Source organism: Rhineura floridana, chromosome 3, assembly GCF_030035675.1.
Source record: "Rhineura floridana isolate rRhiFlo1 chromosome 3, rRhiFlo1.hap2, whole genome shotgun sequence".
Taxonomy (NCBI): Eukaryota; Metazoa; Chordata; class Lepidosauria; order Squamata; family Rhineuridae; genus Rhineura; species Rhineura floridana.
Window position 1 is genome coordinate 226,166,577 of NC_084482.1, and position 19,803 is coordinate 226,186,379.

Here is a 19,803-nt window from a genome sequence, read left to right on the forward strand (position 1 = left end):
AGTGTGCTACAAGGATTCAATTGAAAACAACAGTCTCATTAATAAAGTGTAGACAGTAGAATTCCCTTTGGAATTCCCTGCCCTTAAATATTAGGCAGAGAGCCAGTGTGGTGTAGAGGTTAAGGTGTTGGACTTTGACCTGGAAGACCAGGGTTCGAATCCCCACACAGCCATGAAGCTCACTGGGTGACCTTGGGCCAGTCACTGCCTCTCAGCCTCATGAAAACCCTATTCATAGGGTCGCCATAAGTCGGAATCGACTTGAAGGCAGTACACACAATACAATACAAATATTAGGCACCATTTCTGTTATCTTTTTGGCGCCTATTGAACACCTTCCTCTTTCAACAAGCCTTTTAAGTTGAGACCTTATCCCAGTCTGCTTCTGTGTTGGAATTGCTTTTTAATATGATTTTAAACCTTTTTTAAAAAAAACAAATGATTTTTAACCTTTTTTAAAATTTATGTTTTTTAACCTTTTTTAAAATTTATGTTTTTTAACCTTTTTTTAAAATAAAAGTCTTCAAAGTTTTTTTTTTAAAAATGTTTTTAAAGTTGTTTTGTTTTAATGTATTTTAATGTCTGTTTTTATGATGTTTTAAAGTGTTTTTAGTGCTTTTGTTTGCCACCCTGGGTTCCTACTGAGAGGAAGGGTAGGATATAAATCAAATAATAAATAAATAAATAAACACCAGCACAGTGCATTGCCCTCTTCAAAACAAAATATCCCGAAATGCCTGAGGAAACAACAAACTCTGAACCTGGTACCAAACCTAAAACATAGGTGGAGATCAAGGGTGGGTGGGATGGGGCTTTCTATAACCAGGATGTCACCACAGAGGAGACATACTCTTGTGGCAATCACATAACGCATAGCACCCAAAAATGGGACACAGCGAAGGGGCCTCCCGGGAAGATTTTAACTCCTGCGCAGAACACTTTTTGGAGAGGCGTCTTTTCAAATATCTAGTCCATAAGAACATAAGAGGAACCCTGCAACTAAATCAGGCCAAAGGCCCATCAAGTCCATCATCCTGCTCTCCAGAGGCCAAACAGATGCACCGAAAGGTGACCTAGGCTCCATGTGCAGTATGCATTTTAAGCACCTGTTCATGAATCCTGGGAATTGTAATTTGTTAAGGGTGCTCTGCTACCTTTTTGGCGCCTACTGAAGACCTTCCTCTTTCAACAAGCCTTTTAAAGACCTTATCCAAGCTGGTCTAATCAGACAGGCACTGCAGAGAGCTAATGAGAGGAAGTGCTGACAGGACAGAACCAATAAGGAAACCTCTGCTATCTTTTCGGCGCCTACTGAAGACCTTCCTCTTTCAACAAGCCTTTTAAAGACCTTATCCAAGCTGGTCTAATCAGACAGGCACTGCAGAGAGCCAATGAGACGAAGTGCTGACAGGACAGAACCAATAAGGAAACCTCTGCTATCTTTTCGGCGCCTACTGAAGACCTTCCTCTTTCAACAAGCCCTTTTAAGTAGAGACCTTATCCCAGTCATCATCTGGGCTGGAATTGCTTTCTAAAGATGTTTCTTAAGTTGTTTTTCCAAAGATCTTTTGTCTTAATATGTTTCAAAGTCTTTTGTTTCTACCATGTTCTAAAGTGCTTTTAGTGTTTTTGTTTGCCGCTCTGGGCTCCTTCTGGAAGGAAGGGCAGGATATACATGTAATAAATAAATAACCCCCCCCCCAAGGCCTGTCCTTTGTGCTTGGAGAAAAAGTTTTGGAGGAAAGTTCCTGAGGGAATGGCTTGGGGGGGGGATCTAGTTCTCCCTAAACCGAGCTGCACCCATGACTAACTAAATGGGATTGACCCTTCCAATACCCAGCAGAAGACATGGGCCACATTCACACCGGACATTTATTCCACTATTATTCCACTTTAAACAGTCATGGCTCCTTCAAAGAATCCTGGGAAGTGTAGTTTGTGAAGAGTAGTGAAAGCTGTTAGGAGGCTCATGTTCCACCCACAGAGCTACAGTTCTCAGAGTTTCCTGGGAAGAGGAAATTGACTGTTAACTTTAAGGTTCATGTAGCCTCGGTGGCACGGAATGCGTTCTACCAACTTCGATTGGTAGCCCAGCTACGTCCCTACCTGAGTAAGGAGGATCTTACATCAGTAGTACACGCTCTGGTAACCTCACGTTTGGATTACGGTAATGCGCTCTACGTAGGGCTACCTCTGAAGACGGTTCGGAAGCTACAGCTGGTGCAAACTGCGGCGGCCAGACTGCTAACAAGAATGAAGCGGTCTGACCATATAACACCTGTTTTGGCCCGCTTGCACTGGCTTCCAATACGCTTCCGGGCCAAATTCAAAGTGTTGGTATTAACCTATAAAGCTTTATACGGCGCGGGACCTCAATATCTGTCGGAACGCCTCTCCCGCTATGAACCGGCTCGTACACTACGGTCTGCTACGAAGGCCCTCCTCCGGGTCCCGACTCATAGGGAGGCCCGGAGGGCAGTGACAAGATCAAGGGCCTTCTCAGTGGTGGCATTTCATCGCAGTTTCAATGCTCTGGAATGCAAATCGCACTGCACTACAATACAATAACTAAGAGACAAAAAAAAAGAAGCGATGCAAATACAACTAAGAAATAAAAAAACCACACGGCACTTAGCACCGTGCGTTACAATTGCTTCAACAGGCAGAAAAATCATGAAGTGTGGTCTGCCAAGGGGGTTGGACTCGATGGCCTTAGGGGCCCCTTCCAACTCTGCGATCCTATTATAAGACCGTCAGTGATTTTCAAGGGGTCCGGGAGGGAGAAGAAAGGGGTGGGAACCACTGCCTTAGACTGACAGCAGCTCCCCAGGCAGCCCTGCGTGTGCACACCAGCCCTCGTTTCCCGGTCTTCCAAACCTGCACTAAATCGATTAGATCCCTCTTAGTTTTCCCAATGATGGCGTGGGGGGGGGGAGGATGTGGGTTTCCCAGCAGCCGAGGCTCCCTTAGGGCTGCCCCAGAGCCCTGTGCCTTCAACCCCGAGCCGGGGAAACGAGGGAGGGGGGGACAGGGCGCGCGCGCCACCCTCTCCCCAAATCTGCAAAGAAGCGATCCCCCCCTCTCCACGTCTTCCTGCCTGTTGCAAAAAACCGAGAGATTGCATCAGGCAGAAAGGAATAGATCAAAAAGCAAAGCCTGTGTTGATCCTCTCTCTTTTTAAGGGTGCCTGATTCGTATTGGGGGGGGGTGAATCAAAGGATTCTTCTGCCCTACATTTGCAAGGAGGCTCCTGCGTCGTAAACCTCAACCAACCCCCCCGACTCCCCCTCCCCCTGCCTCAGTTTCCTCCTCTGAGCCTTCCTCCACCACCAACCCCACCGCAAGGGGGGCATCACCATCATCCCTCCTCCTCCCCCCCTTCCCATGCCCCCCTTCCCAGTTCCCCCAGTTCCCCCCATTTCACTCACCAAACCCCTCCCAACTTTTCCCAAACGGGGGAGGAAGTAACTCCCTCCTCCTAGAAGCCTCTCTAGGAGTGCAAGGGACGGCCCCTTTAACCCCTTTTTTCCCTCTGCAAAAAAAACACCTGGCACATTTTGGAGAGGGAGGGGGCAATCGGACAGAGGAGAGCTTTGCTGGAGCAGGAGTAGGAGGAGGGAGGGGGGAGGGGGAGGGGGAGAGAGAGAGAGAGAGAGAGAGAGAGAGAGAGAGAGAGAGAGAGAGAGAGAGAGGGGACACACTCCTCCCTTACTGGAACCCCTCTCCTATTTTCTGCTTGCTTTTGCAAAAAGGCAGAAATTGGCTCCTTCCATCCTTTGGGGAAGAGTCCAATTCAGGGTTAAAGGCACAGAGTCTGGATGCCTAGAGAGGCAATGATACACCCGCTTCCGCCTCCCCTCCCCCTCCCATCCGCAGCTCCCCCCCCCATTCTGCAAGGGATCTGGTGAGTGCATTGGGGTGGGCTGCAAGGCAAGGGAGTTAAAAGACACTGAAAATGCAGAGGGGCTGAAGGGGGTCTCTTCTCGTCCCCACCACCCCCGGTTTCCCCTTTCTGGCTGATCCATCCGGGCACCCAGATCCCTGGGGCGCTTCTTTCCCCCCTCCTCTGCTAAGCCAGGAGGTCACAGCAGCACCCACTGGGAGGGTCACAACTATATGCATTTGAACACAACGGGGCCGGCTTCAAACCGGTTTGCATTTGCAGGCCAGGGGCTGGGGGTGGAGGGCTGCACACATCAGACCTTTAAAGCGCATTGAAAGCATGCACGCGTGCATACGCACGGGGGGAGGAGGCACAAGAATCCTGGGAAGTAGCTTACCCGTCACAGACCTACAGTTCGCAGCAGGGGTGTGTGTGGGCTTTGAATGTGCTGTAAAGGTCTGGGGTGTATGAAAAAAGGCAAAGTAGATGCAGCCCTTGTGGGGAGGGAGGGTTGCTTGGATTGGTGTCAGGGCTGTGGAGTCGGTATGTCAAACCTTCAGCTCTAACTCCTATTTTTCTACTGTCTGACTCCTTCATAAATGGCATATGTATATTAATTTATTAATATTAAAATATTAATTTTATTTTGAAGCCGGAGTTGGAGTCAGTACATTTCTACCGACTCCGACTCCACCCAAAATTGCTTCTGACTCCACGACTCCGACTCCACAGCCCTGATTGGTGCACTATAGAGTTGCTCCCTCCTCTTGTCCCAGATGAAGCTTTGTGCTCTGCCTCTTAAGAAGAGGAAACCTCCGCACCTCAACCCCATACACACACACTTCTAATGTCCCTCTTGAGTCTTACAGTTAAGGACCTAAGAAGCTGCCTTATGTCGAATCAGGCCATCTAACTCAGCATTGCCTATAGATGACCGGCAGCAACTCTGCAGAATTTCAGGCACCTCTAGATGCCCTCAGGGATTGAAGCTGAGAACTTCCGCATGCCCCTTCCCATTTGCTTTTGTCTGTTTTCCTTGCAGGGAGCAACCCTGCTCACTGGATGGAATCATTCAGTGTTTCTTTACAAATCATCTTACCCCTGGGAGCAGGCAATGTTTGCTCACGGAACGACTTGAGACCTTTGAAAGATGTTGTCTCCTCACTCCTGAAGGGACGGTCAGAGGGTGATTGTTTCTGGACCCAGCTCTGTCACTGGAGGCCCTGGTCGCGTCAGTGGCTAGGGGTGCCTTTTACCAGTTGCACCTGGTATGGCAGCTACGACCATTCCTGGACCAGGAGAGTTTGGCCACAGTAGTTCAGGCACTGGTGACGTCAAGACTGGATTGCTGCAATGCACTCTATGTGGAGCTTCCCTTGCACTCGTTCTGGAAATTGCAGTTAGCGCTGAATGCTGCAGCATTGTTGCTGACAGGAGTGAGGCCCTGTCAGTTTAGAACACCTGTGCTAAGAGATCCGCACTAGATGCTGATTTGTTACTGGGCCACGTTCAAGTTGTTGTCGTTAGTAAAGTCCCTAACAGCTTGGGACCAGTTTACTTACAGTATCACCTTACCCTATATGTGCCAACTGGACCTCTTCAACCTGCGAAACTGGCAATGTTACAGATTCTGCACTTGTAAGAAACTGATACTTTAGCAAGAAAGCACCTACACTTTGGAACTCCCTGCCTATTGGCATCAGTGAGGCGACTTCTCTGCACGACTTTTTCACGCCTGCGTAAAACAGCTGTGCTTCCAACTGTCTTCTGTTTATGATTTTTGTTTGTTTTTGTAAATGGCTTAGAGGGCTTATTACAATCAAATGGTATATATATTTTGTTAAATGAAAAAATAAAATAAAATTCAGCCACGGCTTCCCTAAAGAAGGGCGTTGGCAGCAGACCAAACAGCTCTTTCTGGTCCTGACAGAGGCAGAGGTCAAAGATGGAACAGCAAGGCTCAACTGGCCTTGAATCAGGAAAAAGCCCCTGTTTCCTCCAGGCAGGGAGCACTGGGGCATTCTGGCAAACTAATGTGCGGAAGATCCTGGGTGGGGACACCACCAGCTCAGACATTCAGCGCCAGCGCTTCAGGGAGTTTTGCTTCCAAGAGGCTGAGGGCCCTCGAGAGGTTTGTAGCCGACTCTACCACCTTTACCGTCAGTGGCTGAAGCCAGAAAGGCACACGAAGGCTCAGATGCTGGACCTGGTGATCCTGGAGCAGTTCTTGACTGTCCTCCCCCTGGAGATGGAGAGCTGGGTCAGGGAATGTGGGCCAGAGACCAGTTCCCAGGCAGTGGCCCTGGCAGAAGGATTTCTCCTGAGCCAGGCAGAGGGGAAGAAACAGGAAGAGGAGCAGGTGAGAGAGAGTGTGTTTTCATCCTGGTAGTTCCAAGGGGCTGGGATTGTGTGGAATGGTGTCTTAGAAGTCCCCACCAGTACCCCATACCTTCTTGGATGTCATCCATAGAAGGGGTGCCCCAATCCCTTTCTCTGCAACAGGATAGTGGTTCAGAAAGTGTGCAGCAAAAGCCCTCCTTGCAGGATCACAAAGCACTTGAAGGCGTTTGCAAAGTCCCAGGGAAGGAGAGGATCCAGAATAGCATTTGCAAGCACCAAAACATCTGTGCAAACAGGAAGATGCCAAGTGTCAGGAAGTATCTGGGAGCCTCTTCCTTTCCTTTCGTTTGGTTGTAGGAAGGAAGGAGTTTGAGATGCCCAGTTCTGGCCCTTTTGATGAGGCCAGGGTTGAATTGTTAGCCCCGGCCAAAGATCCTTATGAGCCTGATACCAGAGACAGGTCTGAATTGGTTTGTGGGACTTGGAAGGTAGAAGCAGTTTAGAAGAAGACTTGGATGCAAACAGATTGTGAATTGCTCTGACTTTTGGCCTCTGCCTGCCCCATCAGTTCTGTCCTCCTTCCCTGCCTGGGCTCCTCACTCTTGTTTCAGGTGTTTGCCAAAACAGCCACTGAATTCCTCAAGGCCGAGGAGTCTCCGTCAGACACAGCTCAGAGGCCGCCATTCAGGTGGATCGTGCAGGAGGGTGATGAAGGAGCCACTAAGGATGGTAATATTCCAACTTAGTCTCCCTCTCTTAAATTCTCTGGGGTGGTTTTTATTAAAATGAAATATTTCCAAAACTGCTTAATATCCCTACGTGGTGTATGTTATGGCCATTCTACTCCACAATTGAAAGCAGTATGCTTCTGAGTACCAGTTGCTGGAAATCACAGGAGGGGAGAGTTGTGGGCTTCCTGTAGGCATCTGCTCACTGTGAGAACAGGATGTTGGACTAGATGGTCTGCTGGCCCAATCCAGCAGGCTCTTCTTATGTTCAAACTACAGCGCAAAAAGGTAACGAAGTATAAAACGATCTTCCCACCTTCTTTGTCCCCCTCATAGAAAATGGTTCGTCATTCAGAGATGGTGAAATGACACTGGGGGCTCCTTCTAGGCTTCATGCATGTTGTGGAGTGGAGACGGCTTCTATGCAGGTACAGGAGGGATGGATTGTCAAGGGTGAGGGGCTCGGGTTTCTCCCCTGCATATCTTCGTGAGCCTGTAATGTTCCTTTTCCTTCCGTGGAAGCTACCCACTAGGAAAGTTTCAGACACCATTGAACGGGCCAAGTTTAAGGTTCTAGTTTTGGTGTACAAAGCCCTATACAGCTCAGGACCAGGATACCTGAAAGACCGTCTTATCCCTTATATACCCAGTCGATCACTGCACTCTGCAGGTGAGGAACTCCTGCAGGTACTATCTTATCGGGAGGTTTGTTCTGTACAATATAAGAAATGGACCTTTAGTGTGGCGGCACCTATCCTGTGGAATTCCCTCCCCTTAAATATTAGGCAGGTGCCACCTCTGCTATCTTTTCAGCGCCTTTTGAAGACTTTCCTCTTCCAACAAGCCTTTTAGGTTGAGACCTATCCCAGTCGGCGTCTGTGTTAGAATTGCTTAATATGTTTTTTTTTTAAGATGTTTTTAACCCCTTGTTTAAGAGATGTTTGTAAAGCTTTTTAAAAAAAAAATTAACGTTTTGTTTTAATGTATTTTAAGGTCTTTTTATGATGTTTTAAAGTGTTTTTAGTGTTTCTGTTTGCCGTCCTGGGCTCCTGCTGGGAGGAAGGGCGGGATAGAAATCAAATAATAAATAAATAATGAAGCTTCAGATCCTGCAGGAGAATCTCCGGCCACCTCTGTCATTTACTGCCTTTTTGGGATTATTACATTATCTACTAGGAGGAACTGTTTTGCTTCTTCCTTCAGGGCCTGGTGACCTTTGAGGAGGTGACTGTGTGCTTCACTGAGCAGGAGTGGGCTCTTCTGAATCCAAGCCAAAAAGCTCTGCACAGGAAAGTCATGGAGGAGAATTGGGTGAACCTGGCTTCTGTGGGTGAGGCTTCCTTTTTCCTTGGCTGAAAGAGAATTGCTGGCATTCTCTGCCTTTCGTGCATTTCTGTCGGTGTCGTTGAGTAAAACAGTAGCAAACATAGGAAACTGCCCTGTATTGACTCAGGCCGTTGGTCCATGTAACTCGATATTGTCTACGCTGCCTGGTATGTCAAGGCTTCAGGCAGGGGTCTCTCCCAGCCTCACCATTAGGTACTGGGGACTGAACCTGGGATTGCTTGCGTGCAAATCATGTGCTGTACCACTGAGGCACTTTGCTAAATTGACATTTCTGGGATACTCTATTATTTAAAAAAAATAATAGAACCCACAAGGTAATAGGTTGTATCCAGTGCTAGTCCTACTCAGGGAGGACCCATTGAAGTTAACAGACATCACTAACGTAAGTTCATTAGTTTCAGTGGGTCTACTTTGAGTAGAACTCAGTTGGATAGAAACCCAACTGTTATACGTGTGCATTTGAATCCCCACATGCATGTATACTCACTGGAAACTCAAATGCCACCCTTGCGAGTGTAGCAGAACCTTTTGCTGGAATTAAACCCGCACATCACCCGTACGTGTGTATAACCTTACTCTTAACACCTATAAAGCACACAGAAAGTAAAATAAAGATTGTTTTATTAAAGGAAGAAACAAGAAACATATTGCATTTTACAATTACGGTCAATACGAGCAGCATCTTAACTTTATCGCAGTCACTCGTTTCCTAATGCTCTAGATAGAATAAGACAGAGAACCTAAACCTGCTAGGCTTAAATACATTTTGAGTCTCCATCAGACTGCATGTAAATTGGGAGGGGGAATGCTGATGTGACATATCAAAGACAATGGAAAATTTGGAAGTGCATGGTAGGGATTCTGGCTTTACCAGATAAGACTCCTGTCTCCTGAGAACTGTTACTGTAAATTCCTGGTTTGGGGTGTTAGATCTCTTACTCCTAAAGGTCAAAGAGCATCATGACCAGATGGTCCCATTGTTAGAAGTATCTGTTTTCTACTGATACGTAAACTCATAAATTTTGGTTTCTTCTCATGGGAGTTAGGATGTCTGGCATTTACATATAACCCACATCTTCACAAAAGGGCTGTTTCCCAGGATTCTTTGCATCTTGTAGGCTTCCAAACTTTGGTCCCCTGAGATGAACCAAAGAATGAAAAATCCCCAATATTTTAGAAATCCTTCGCAACACAATTTGTATAAAACTCTGAAAATAATGGTAAAAGGCTTGCATCCTTCTCTTCAGAGGTGGCAGGATTTCAGAGTCTCTTCAGCTTTTACCTAGTGATTTATTATTTATTAGATTTATATCCCGCCCTTCCTCCTCGTTGTCTTGTAGCTGCTATAGATGGATTCAGACTTGGACTTTGATGGGAGCCTCCTGGTTTGACTTAGGAGAGAGCTGGATCTTCCATGAGGGGCTCCTCTTCTCTGTGATGTGGCAGGGTTGGATCAAGGCCATAGTGGGCCCTGGGCTAACAGGCTGTAGTGGGCCCTCTAACCCAGCCAGCAGCATGAACTTGCGTGTACTACACGTGTTCCAACGTTGTTGTTTTTAAAAAAATATTTTTACAAGGGAAGAAATTATTAGAAATTTTAGTAGAATTGTCTTATAGTCAGACATAATTTCTCTTTTTCTGCCTTCTTTAAAAGGGCTCCAGGTATCCAGATCTGACCTCATCTCCTGGCAGGAAGAAGATCCATTTGTTGAGGGCTCCAAGGAAGGAGAGAAATCAGCAGGTGCATGCTTAGATGTGGTGGGACTCTTCATCAGATGCATCAGGCTCTGAATTTTCTTGGCAGACATTTCTTCTGGCTAAATGTCACTCGCTTGAGAGATCTGTAAGAGAAACAGCATTGCCAGGTGGACTCTGTCAACTGGGAAAGTAGTAGTTTGTGTTCGAAGTGAGGGGGAAATATCTGTTCAATTCCAAACCTTAAAAACCATGCCATCACATTGCCTACCCAGTATTCTCTACTGTGTTCAGAGTAGTCCTCCAAGGTCTCAAGTGGACATCTTCCCAGCTATACTATTTGAGTATCTGTTAGAGAAGATGCCAGGGATTGAACCTGTGATCTTCTGCATGCAAAGTATCCAGTACTCTGTACACCACTCTGCTTCTCAGTTCTGTTGATCATCAGAGGCTATTTAATATTTTCTGTTCTGTTAGCCAAAATAGCAGTGGGGGTTGTTCCTTGATTGAGGATCCCTTTCTCCTTGATAGATTTCTCTTTTCATTTTTTTAGGTGATGGGAAGGAAAGGTATATAAAAGAAGAACAGCAGATAAGGGAAACTGAAGAAAAACACAAGTGGGGGAACAGATCCATTGCTTTTGAAGGAGATGACTTCCCGGAAATTCCAATACCACTACCAGAAAAATGTTGTGAAGGAAACAAATGGAATATTGATAATGGGGAGACACTGTATAAATGTTCTGAGTGTGGAAAGAGCTTCAGTCAGCAGATACTCCCAACTAATCCTACAGGAGAGAAAATCTATAAATGCTTGGAGTGTGGAAAGCAATTCAGTCGCAGCTCAGACCTTAATTCACATCAAAGAATTCACACAGGCGAGAAGCCCTATAACTGCTCAGAGTGTGGAAAGAGTTTCAGGCAGATCTCACACCTTAAAAGACATCAAACAATTCACACTGGGGAGAAGCCGTATACATGTTTGGAGTGTGGGAAGCAATTCAGTCGTAGTTCAGACCTTAAGTCGCATCAAAGAATCCACACAGGGGAGAAGCCCTATAAATGTTCAGCATGTGAAAAGCAATTCAGTCGTAGTTCAGAGCTGAATTCACATCAAAGAATCCACACAGGGGAGAAGCCCTATAAATGCTCAGAGTGTGGAAAGAGTTTCAGACACAGCTTGAGCCTTACCTTACATCAGAGAAACCACATGGGGGAGAAGCCTTATGAATGTCTGGAGTGTGGAAAAAGCTTCAGCCTGAACTCAAACCTTCATAAACATCAAAGAATCCACACAGGAGAGAAGCCCTATGTGTGTACAGCATGTGGAAAGAGTTTCCGTCAGAGCACATACCTTAAAAGACATCAAAGAATACACACAGGGGAAAAGCCCTACAACTGCTCAGAATGTGGAAAGAGTTTCAGTCGCAGCACGCACCTTAAAAGACATCAAAGAATTCACACAGGGGAGAAGCCGTATAAGTGCTTTGAATGTGGAAAGCAATTCAGTCGCAGCACACACCTTAAGAGACATCAGACAGTTCACACAGGCGAGAAGCCCTATAAATGCTTAGAGTGTGGAATGATCTTTCATCCTGGCAAACAGAACCCTGAAAGTCCTTGTGCAGGTTGCATTTCTGTCTCCTTTGGGTGGGATTTGAGCTCCCACTCTGTTTCCCCACTGCAGAGTTCTTTCCCTCTAACCTAACAGACAGCTCACACCATGGCGTCTTCTGAGCTTCCTATTGCAGCTTCTAGGAGGCCCCTTCTCTTCCAGAACAATTCTTCCCTTCAACGGGCACCAATACAACTGTGTTCCACAGAGTGCTTTGGTAACTCTTTGTGGGACCATTGTTCCCACAACAGGACACACCCTTTCTATGAGGGATCTCATGGATTCTCAAAGGTCCCATTCACTAGAACTGGGGGCTGGGTGGCTTGTGATTGAAATGGCAGCCTGCCTTCTCTGTGTGACTACAGAACATGAGAAGAGTCCTGCTGGATCAGACCAACGGCTATCTAACCTAGCATCCTATTTCACGCAGTGGCCAATCTGAGCAGCCCCCAAGCAGGACATGAACGCAATATTAATCTCCTACTCATGGTTCCCAGTGACTGGTACACCATAAGGACTAGTAGCCTTTGATAGCCTTATCCTTCATGAGTTTGTCTAAATGTAAATGTACTGCCTTCAAGTCGATTCCGACTTATGGCGACCTTATGGATAGGGTTTTCATGAGGCTGAGAGGCAGTGACTGGCCCAAGGTCACCCAGTGAGTTTCATGGCTGTGGGGGGATTTGAACCCTGGTCTCCCAGGTCGTAGTCCAACACCTTAACCACTACGCCACTGTCTAACCCTCTCTTAAGGCGGTGAATTTCAGTTTAGCTTTGCATTGTGTGAAGAAGTACTGGCATTTTCTTTGGCCAATGGAGTTGGGTGTGTCAGCTGTATGGACCCCTTTCTGAAAGCATATTTATACCTTGTGTATGGAAGAGTGTATGGGACAAATTAAGTGATTCTGTCGCTTTCCTACCTGTTCATTAGTGCCTTGCATGATGGCTAATCTGGGTGCCACTGTGGAGAGCACAGTCATGGTTACTGGGTCGTGACCATGTTGCTGAGGGCCATTGCTGTTGCAACATTATATGTTGATGTCACTAGTTGCACCAGGGAAAGCTCTGGCAAAGCAGGATCCATCTTAAATGGATAATCCTGCCCATTAGATGCCCAAGAATGAAGGCTCATCTTTCCTGCTCCCGAGACCTTCTCTCCTTATACATTTATCCATTGAGAATCCACCCACCTCCAACCATCCCTCCCTCTCAGAGAGGCATGTAGCCTTGGCTTGATATTTTTCTCCTCTCCTTTGTTTGCCCGTAGTCAGTTGGTTGTCCAGTTGTGGCACTCCTTTGTCTCAGCAAAAACTCTGGACCACACCCTGGTTATTTCCCGCCTGAATGGCTGCAACATTCTCCTCTCTAGTCTTCTGTCTCTTCACCTTGGTCCCCCGTGCCCATCAAGCCCTCTTCTGCCAGAGCCATTCACCTCTTTTGTCTCTTATCCTCGATGTCCTTCCTTAAAATCTTATCTGCTCCTGGGTCCATCACAATCTCCTTGTCCTTGCCTTCAAATCCCTCCGTGGCATTACCCCTCCTCAGTCTCTCTGCTCTTCACTCCTCCTGCATAAGTCTCCTCCCTCAACAGACTCTGCCCTTTCTTCTGCAAAGCTGGGACCACCTCCCTGGATGATGCCATCCCCTTACTTCAAGGAAGCCCTTAAGACCTAGTTTCTCCTTGATGCCTTTGGCACAGTTCACTTTCATTCCCACAGAGCAGGTATAACTGGAATAAGCCCGCATATATTCTCTTGTTTTTCCTTAACAAGTCCCTTAAAAAAAAGCAAATAATTAACAGTTGAACTATTGGGCAAAGAAAGTGGGGAAAACAATCTGTGAGAGGCACTTACTACAGACCCCTGTTGTCTTTTTATTTCTTGGGAGGTGCCGTCGCTCAGCGGTAGAACATCTGCTGTGCGTGCAGAAGGTCCCAGGTTCAATCCCCAGGTAGGGCTGGGAATGTCCCCTGCCTGACACCCTGGAGAGCTGCTGCCAGTTAGAGTATCAGACAATACTGAGCTGGATGGTTCAACGGGGCTGACTCAGTATTAAGGCTGCTTCCTATGTACCTAATGTCTTGCAAGTAAAGCATGGGCATGCAGTCAGCTTCAGGTCACAGGTCCTAAACTCATCAGACACAGAGAATCAATCTGCTCACTTCCCTTCCAAACTGTAGTAACAGAATCATGCAATTTGTGGATCTCAGACCAGCCTTCTGAATAATGCACCCTGCATGGTGATGCTATAGGAATACTCACTTTCACAAAAACCATACCTGCCAAATTTGTGCATACCTTTGGAGTCCCAACAAGTCCTACCAAGTGCCTCTATTTTGGATATTGTGCAGAGGTCAGTCAGCTTCCTGTAGAGTAAGAGTGGCCAACTCTGTCGGTCTGGGGGCTGCATTCACCCTTAGAGAGTCCTACAGGGGCTACATGCCTGCAATTGATCAGGCTGTCTCGCACTCTCTCCCACACAGGCACACAATGCAGATTAACTGAGGAGGTGGGTTCTGATTCAGTGAAAAATGTTTCCTGCTGCCATTAAAACGAGGGGCGGAGGGGGAGAGGGAAAAATCATGTATGGATGTCTTATCAGGTCACTAACCTGGTTGAGGTGAAGGACAAGGTGGTACTTCCTCCTCCTGCCTACAGAAGCCAATCAGACTGGCAGTTGAATTTCACTTCTGGTTGAAGGGAGAGCACCCTCCAATGCACCTGAGGGCAGTGTACTGGGCAGGCCATGGCACACACACACACAGAGCTCCATCTTCCTACCACCCAGCATCTGTGGCCTGAGCCAGTTGTTGCACTCTGCCCAACGTGGGAGGATGGGAGGGAAGGAAAGCTAACAGTATGAATCAACTAGGGGAAGTGTTATATTTTCTTGTGCTGGTTTTGTATTCAGGTTTTTTTGTGGTAAAGGTAAAGGTGTCCCTGCACTTGTAGTGCGAGTCGTTTCTGACTCTTAGGGTGACGTCTTGCGACGTTTACTCGGCAGACCGTATATATGGGGTGGGATTGCCAGTTCCTTCCCCGGCCTTTCTTTACCCCCCAGCATATGCCAGGTACTCATTTTACCAACCACGGATGGATGGAAGGCTGAGTGGACCTCGACCCCTTTTACCGGAGATTCGACTTCCTCCTTTCGTTAGAATCGAACTCCGGCCGTCAGCAGAGCTTTCGGCTGCGTTACCACCACTTACCACTCTGCGCCACGGAGGATTTTTTGTGTGTGGTAGTTGTGTCTAAATGGTTTTGTGAACAATAGAAGAGCCTGCTGGATCAGGCCAAGGGGGGCCTACTTAGTCCAGCGTTTTGTTCTCACAGTGGCCAACCAGATGCACATGGGAAACCCACAACCAAGGCCTGAGTGTGACAGCCTCACTCAGCCACTGGTCTTCAGAGGAGCATTCCCTCCAGCAGTGGGCACAGAACATCACTATCATGTAGACAATAGTAGAACATAGCTATTGTGGTTTTATTGTCATGCTTTTCATTCTGTTCTGTACAACACCTAGAGAAGGAGGCGTTAATGAGGCAACTCATTAAAAAATGTAATAGAACAAAGACAAAGAGTATCTAAGAACAGAGACAGCCATCCTCCGAGTTGAAGGTGTTACGTTATGGTGTGTTCCTACTGCTTCAGTCGAGCCACGTTTTGGATTACAACCCCCATCGGCACCACAGTGGCGCATAAAGTTGTAAAGGATGAATCGGCATGGGCCCCAGGCAAACTTCCTTGCAGGAGTGTCCTAAAGTTGAGGCACCCACCAAGCAGGCCTGCTTTTCATAAATTGTAAAAGGTTTTATATTGTGTCAAAAGACCGCCAGACAAAGCTGTTTATGTAGCCAGGTGACAGTGGGGGGAAAGGAAAATTGTGCCCGAATGAAAGCAAAACTCTTCAACCTTTTTTTCTCACTCTTGGAAAAAATTGTGGCCTTTCTCCAGTCTTTTGAATGCAAATGTCTCCTCTTACCGGACAGATTCCCAACTGTAATTGGAGATGCTGCATTCATACGGGGGTGTGTGGTTGTGTGTGAATGTCCAACACAGCTGAAACCTGGATGGAGGTGTCTGAGTCAATGTCTTCAATGAAAACCAGTTGTTATTTGGAACACTTACCTGCCGAGTAGACAGCAGACTATCATGGCACCGCAAGTCAAAGTAGTTTGTAGAATTAAAGTGCCCAAACCTGATTGGCAGGCAAAGATGGATTGGGGGAGCATCCTAAAGATGAGGCACGCAAACTCTCATCTATTAGGCAGCCTCACGTGGGAGTCAGAAGTCCTTGAGATATCCTGGTACCAAGCTATATAGTCATGGATCAGGACCAGCGCCTTGAATCTGGGCTCCCCTCTCTCAAAAGAGGCACTTCTGACCCCCACCAGAAGTTGGTGAAAACCATCCTTTTTAACAAAGCACTTGGGTTGTAAATGGCTGTTTTATTTGTACTAGATTTAATCTTCTGAACCACTGCTGTGGGTGTAGCTGTGCTGTTTTCAGTATCTTCATGTTTTTGTGTCCTTATATTTTAAATGGCTGAATTGTGCTTTGCTTCTGTTGTTTTGCTCAACTACCTTAAGCTTTTTCTAAGGAAAGGCAGGGTATAAATGTTTAAAATAAAACAGAAATAAACTTTGCATTGTGTCTGGAAATGCAATGGGAGCTGTAAAGCTGTTTTAAAAGTGGGCCAGTCAGCAACCTAGCTGACATATTTTTGAACCAATAGACATTTCCAAGTAGTCTCCAAAGGCAGCCCCATAACACAATGTGTTGGAGTAATCTAACCTGCATTTCACCACATATGGGTAATCACGTGCAGGAGGACCCACGGATGCCACAGCACCCTAAGTTACAGAAGGTGCTTTATGTCACAGTAGCTACCTGGCCATCCAAAGGAGGATACTATTGTTTCTGCTGTTATGAATTTATTTTATTGCACTGATATCCTGCCTTTCCTGCTAGCAAGGCACGGAGTTAACACCCACCCCCAGATGTGAGAACCTTCTAGAGGAGTGCACCTCCATCCGTGCTGACAAAACTGAGCCTGGCAGAACCTCATATTGTGCCATTTGCCAAGGTGCTGATCAGCAATCCCTTAGCACCAGCTGCTGCATGTGAACTGCCGCATAAGGACACCAAGTGCAGGGTGATTTTTCTACAGCTTTGCTCACCTGGGGACCTAGGAAGTTGCCTTACACTAAGACCGTTAGTCCATCTCCAAGGTTTCAGGCAGGGGGCACTCCCATCCCTACCTGGAGATGCCACTGGAGACTGAACCTGGGACCTACTGCATACAAGGCAGATGCTCTACTGAGCTATGGCCCTTCCCCTTCAGCACTCCTAGTGAATTAAGATGTTGTTGTTATATGCCTTCAAGTTGACTATGGTTTATGGTGACCTTGTGAATCAGTGACCTCCAGCAGCATCTGTCGGAACCACCCTGTTCAGATCTTGTAAGTTCAGGTCTGTGGCTTCCTTTATGGAATCTGTCCATCTCTTGTTTGGCCTTCCTCTTTTTCTACTCCCTTCTGTTTCTCCCAACTTTCTGGTCTTTTCTAGTGAATCAGGTCTTCTCATTATGTGTCCAAAGTATGATAACCTGTTTCATCCCTTTAGCTTCTAGTGATAGTTCTGGTTTAATTTGTTCTAAACAAGGTGGTTCATGACAGATGCTTTTGGAGTTCACTGCTTCATAGGGTCACCATAAGTCGTAGACGACTTGGAGGCACATAACAACAGCACCTCATTATTTGTCGTTTTCCCGGTCCATGGTATCTGCAAAGCTCTTCTCCAACACCACATTTCAAATGAGTTGATTTTTCTCTTTTTTCACTGTCCAACTTCCACTTTTTAATTCAACTTTGAATTAAGATACCTCACTGGAATGTATTTTGAACTCATACATTTTAAAGATTTCCCCAAAGCAGTGTTTCCTAAACTGCCCCCCACCCCAAAAAATCTGAAAACGGCTGAGGGTCTTGGCAGAGCACTTAATGATTTTTCTGCTTCTTGTAGCAATTGTAGTGCACGGTGCTAGCTGATACATGATTTTTAATTGTATCTTTATTCCTTTTATTTTTTATAATTCAAATTGTAAATCATAGAATCATAGAATAGTAGAGTTGGAAGGGGCCTATAAGGTCAAGTCCAACCCCCTGCTCAATGCAGGAAAGCAATACAATTAAAAATCAGTATGAAGATTTAATGGGGACATACCACAGACCACCTGAATAAAGCTCATTTTGGGAATCTCTGTCCTAACCATAAGGCCCCATTGAAGATGCATCAACCAACCATCATAACATTAACCTGTAATTTGCCTAATGAAAGGAATGTCAGCCAGCTAGTTTTGGCCATAACATCTTTCTGCAATAAAGCTAAATGGGTTCTGCTGACTAAAACACTGGCTGCAGCCCAGGCTCTGAGATTATTTTTAATTCCTCTATCTTCCCTCCTTACCCAAATTTCTGACCCTTTCTTCACTCCAAATCAAAAATGCTTGCTCTAATAAGGGCTCAATTGTTCGTTCTGATCTATAATCAAAGAAACAGGATGAAAGCAAGCTCACTTTTATTTGGAGATGGGGGAGGCAATTGCATGGCTCGAAGCCATTGAGGGTTTATTCATCTGCTCATTTGCCAAAGTGAAATATGCAAGAGAAAAATGAACCCCAATTTGACATCAGAAAGGGCAACAATATTTAATTAAGCATTTCAACCTCTTCGGACGTTGTTCTATTTATTTATAGAAGCATTTCTAAACCGCTGTGTCATAAAATATCAGGGCAGTGTACAATGTTAAGACGCAGAACACGATTAAAACAATACAAATTGCTCTCCTGAACAGTGGCCAGCCTTCTCTCCTCTACCCACATCCAAAAAAACCTCAACAAGAACCTCCCGGATGAAACTTCTCGCTAAATTCCCCCGTTATGAACCTGCCCGTACACTACGATCATCATCAAAGACCCTCCTCCGAGTTCCTACTCATAGGGAGGCTCGGAGGGTGGCAACGAGGAAGAGGGCTTTTTCTGTGGTGGCCCCCGAACTGTGGAACGATCTCCCAGAGGAGATACGCCTGGCGCCAACGTTACTATCTTTTCGGCGCCAGGTTACAACTTTTCTCTTCACCCAGGCTTTTTAATATGTTTAGTATGTTTTAACTTTTTAACATTTTAAACTTTTAATCTGTTTTATATTGTTACATGTTTATTGTATTTTTGATGTTTCTTGTCTTGTGAACCGCCCAGAGAACTTCAGCTATGGGGCAGTCTATAAGTTTAATGAAATAAATAAATAAATTGTAATCCAGCAGTTAAATTCTTCAGTGACTTATGAGGACAGTTCCCTATTCCACTACATGTGTTCATTAACTTAAGAAATGGGCATCTGTGTTACCATCAGTTACTGCTTGTGTCATTGTTTATTTTGCATATATTTTATCTTAACTTGTCACAGGCTGTGTCCTGCATTTCCCATTTACATTTTTTGCCTTCCACACCCATGTGCGTATGTATCTACGCAACGAGGATAATACTTTGTGCATCTGATGAAGTGGCCTTTAGGCTAGGCACTAGGTACCTCTGGCCCACTAAGCCTTTTAACCCAGCCCCCCACACTACACTCCCACTCTGGGCCATGACTTTTCCTACTCCAGTTTAGTGAGCGAGCCCAATATTCATCCCCATTGCGTTATACTGGGCAAGGAGATTTAAATCTCTTCGCCCAGCATGATGTGATGGGCACGAAAACCAGGCCCTCCTTAGCTGATCCACAACAGCCAGCTGAGGAATGGAGAAGACGTGATTTTCATTCTCATCCCAGCATGGAGAGGGGAGCATTAAACCCCCCTGCACCGTGCTGTGATTGGGAAGAAAAAACACCACTCCATAGCCTGGTTCCTCAGCGTGCTTCCTAGCAAGAAATTTACTCCCTCAGCCATACCGCAATGAGACATAGGTAGAAGATCCTATCACTTCCTCCTATGCTTCTTGTGGGCAGAGCACTTGGGTCAATTACAGGGATCACCAACATGGTGCCCAAGGGGGCAATGGCACCACTGAGGTTTTTCCCTGGCACCCATTGTGAGTGGAGTGAGGGTGGTTGCCTTTTTCTTCCTTGAAGAGTACACAGAGCTGAGGCAAGAGGTTGACGTTTTACCCAGGTTCTTTGCAAAAGCAAAGTGGGT

General features: G+C 46.2%; 2 protein-coding genes across 2 annotated transcripts in view; one reads left to right on the top strand and one right to left on the bottom strand.

Annotated features, from left to right (window-relative positions):
* LOC133379082 (zinc finger protein 420-like) overlaps positions 1 to 3,791 on the bottom strand; it is a 39,852-nt gene extending 36,061 nt beyond the window's left edge. Inside the window, exon 1 of the mRNA XM_061613693.1 lies at positions 3,429 to 3,791. The gene's annotated coding sequence lies outside the window, so the exon portion shown is untranslated. The remainder of the gene's footprint in view (positions 1 to 3,428) is intronic.
* Positions 3,792 to 3,833: 42 nt separating this feature from the next.
* Positions 3,834 to 16,893, top strand: LOC133381822 (zinc finger protein 154-like). The gene is made up of 7 exons (XM_061621308.1): positions 3,834 to 3,904; positions 4,926 to 6,242; positions 6,835 to 6,952; positions 7,288 to 7,379; positions 8,155 to 8,281; positions 9,953 to 10,039; positions 10,547 to 16,893. Exons 2-7 carry the CDS (start codon positions 5,829 to 5,831, stop codon positions 11,698 to 11,700), a joined length of 1,992 nt encoding a protein of 663 aa, XP_061477292.1. The 5' UTR covers positions 3,834 to 3,904; positions 4,926 to 5,828; the 3' UTR covers positions 11,701 to 16,893.
* Positions 16,894 to 19,803: the final 2,910 nt, after the last annotated feature.

Coding starts and splice junctions, on each gene's coding strand:
- LOC133381822 (XM_061621308.1), top strand. CDS start 5,829: ATGGAACAGCAAGGCTCAACTGGCCTTGAATCAGGAAAAAGCCCCTGT. Junction 7,380..8,154: donor TGGAGACGGCTTCTATGCAG/GTACAGGAGGGA, acceptor TTCTTCCTTCAG/GGCCTGGTGACCTTTGAGGA. Junction 8,282..9,952: donor GGTGAACCTGGCTTCTGTGG/GTGAGGCTTCCT, acceptor CTTCTTTAAAAG/GGCTCCAGGTATCCAGATCT.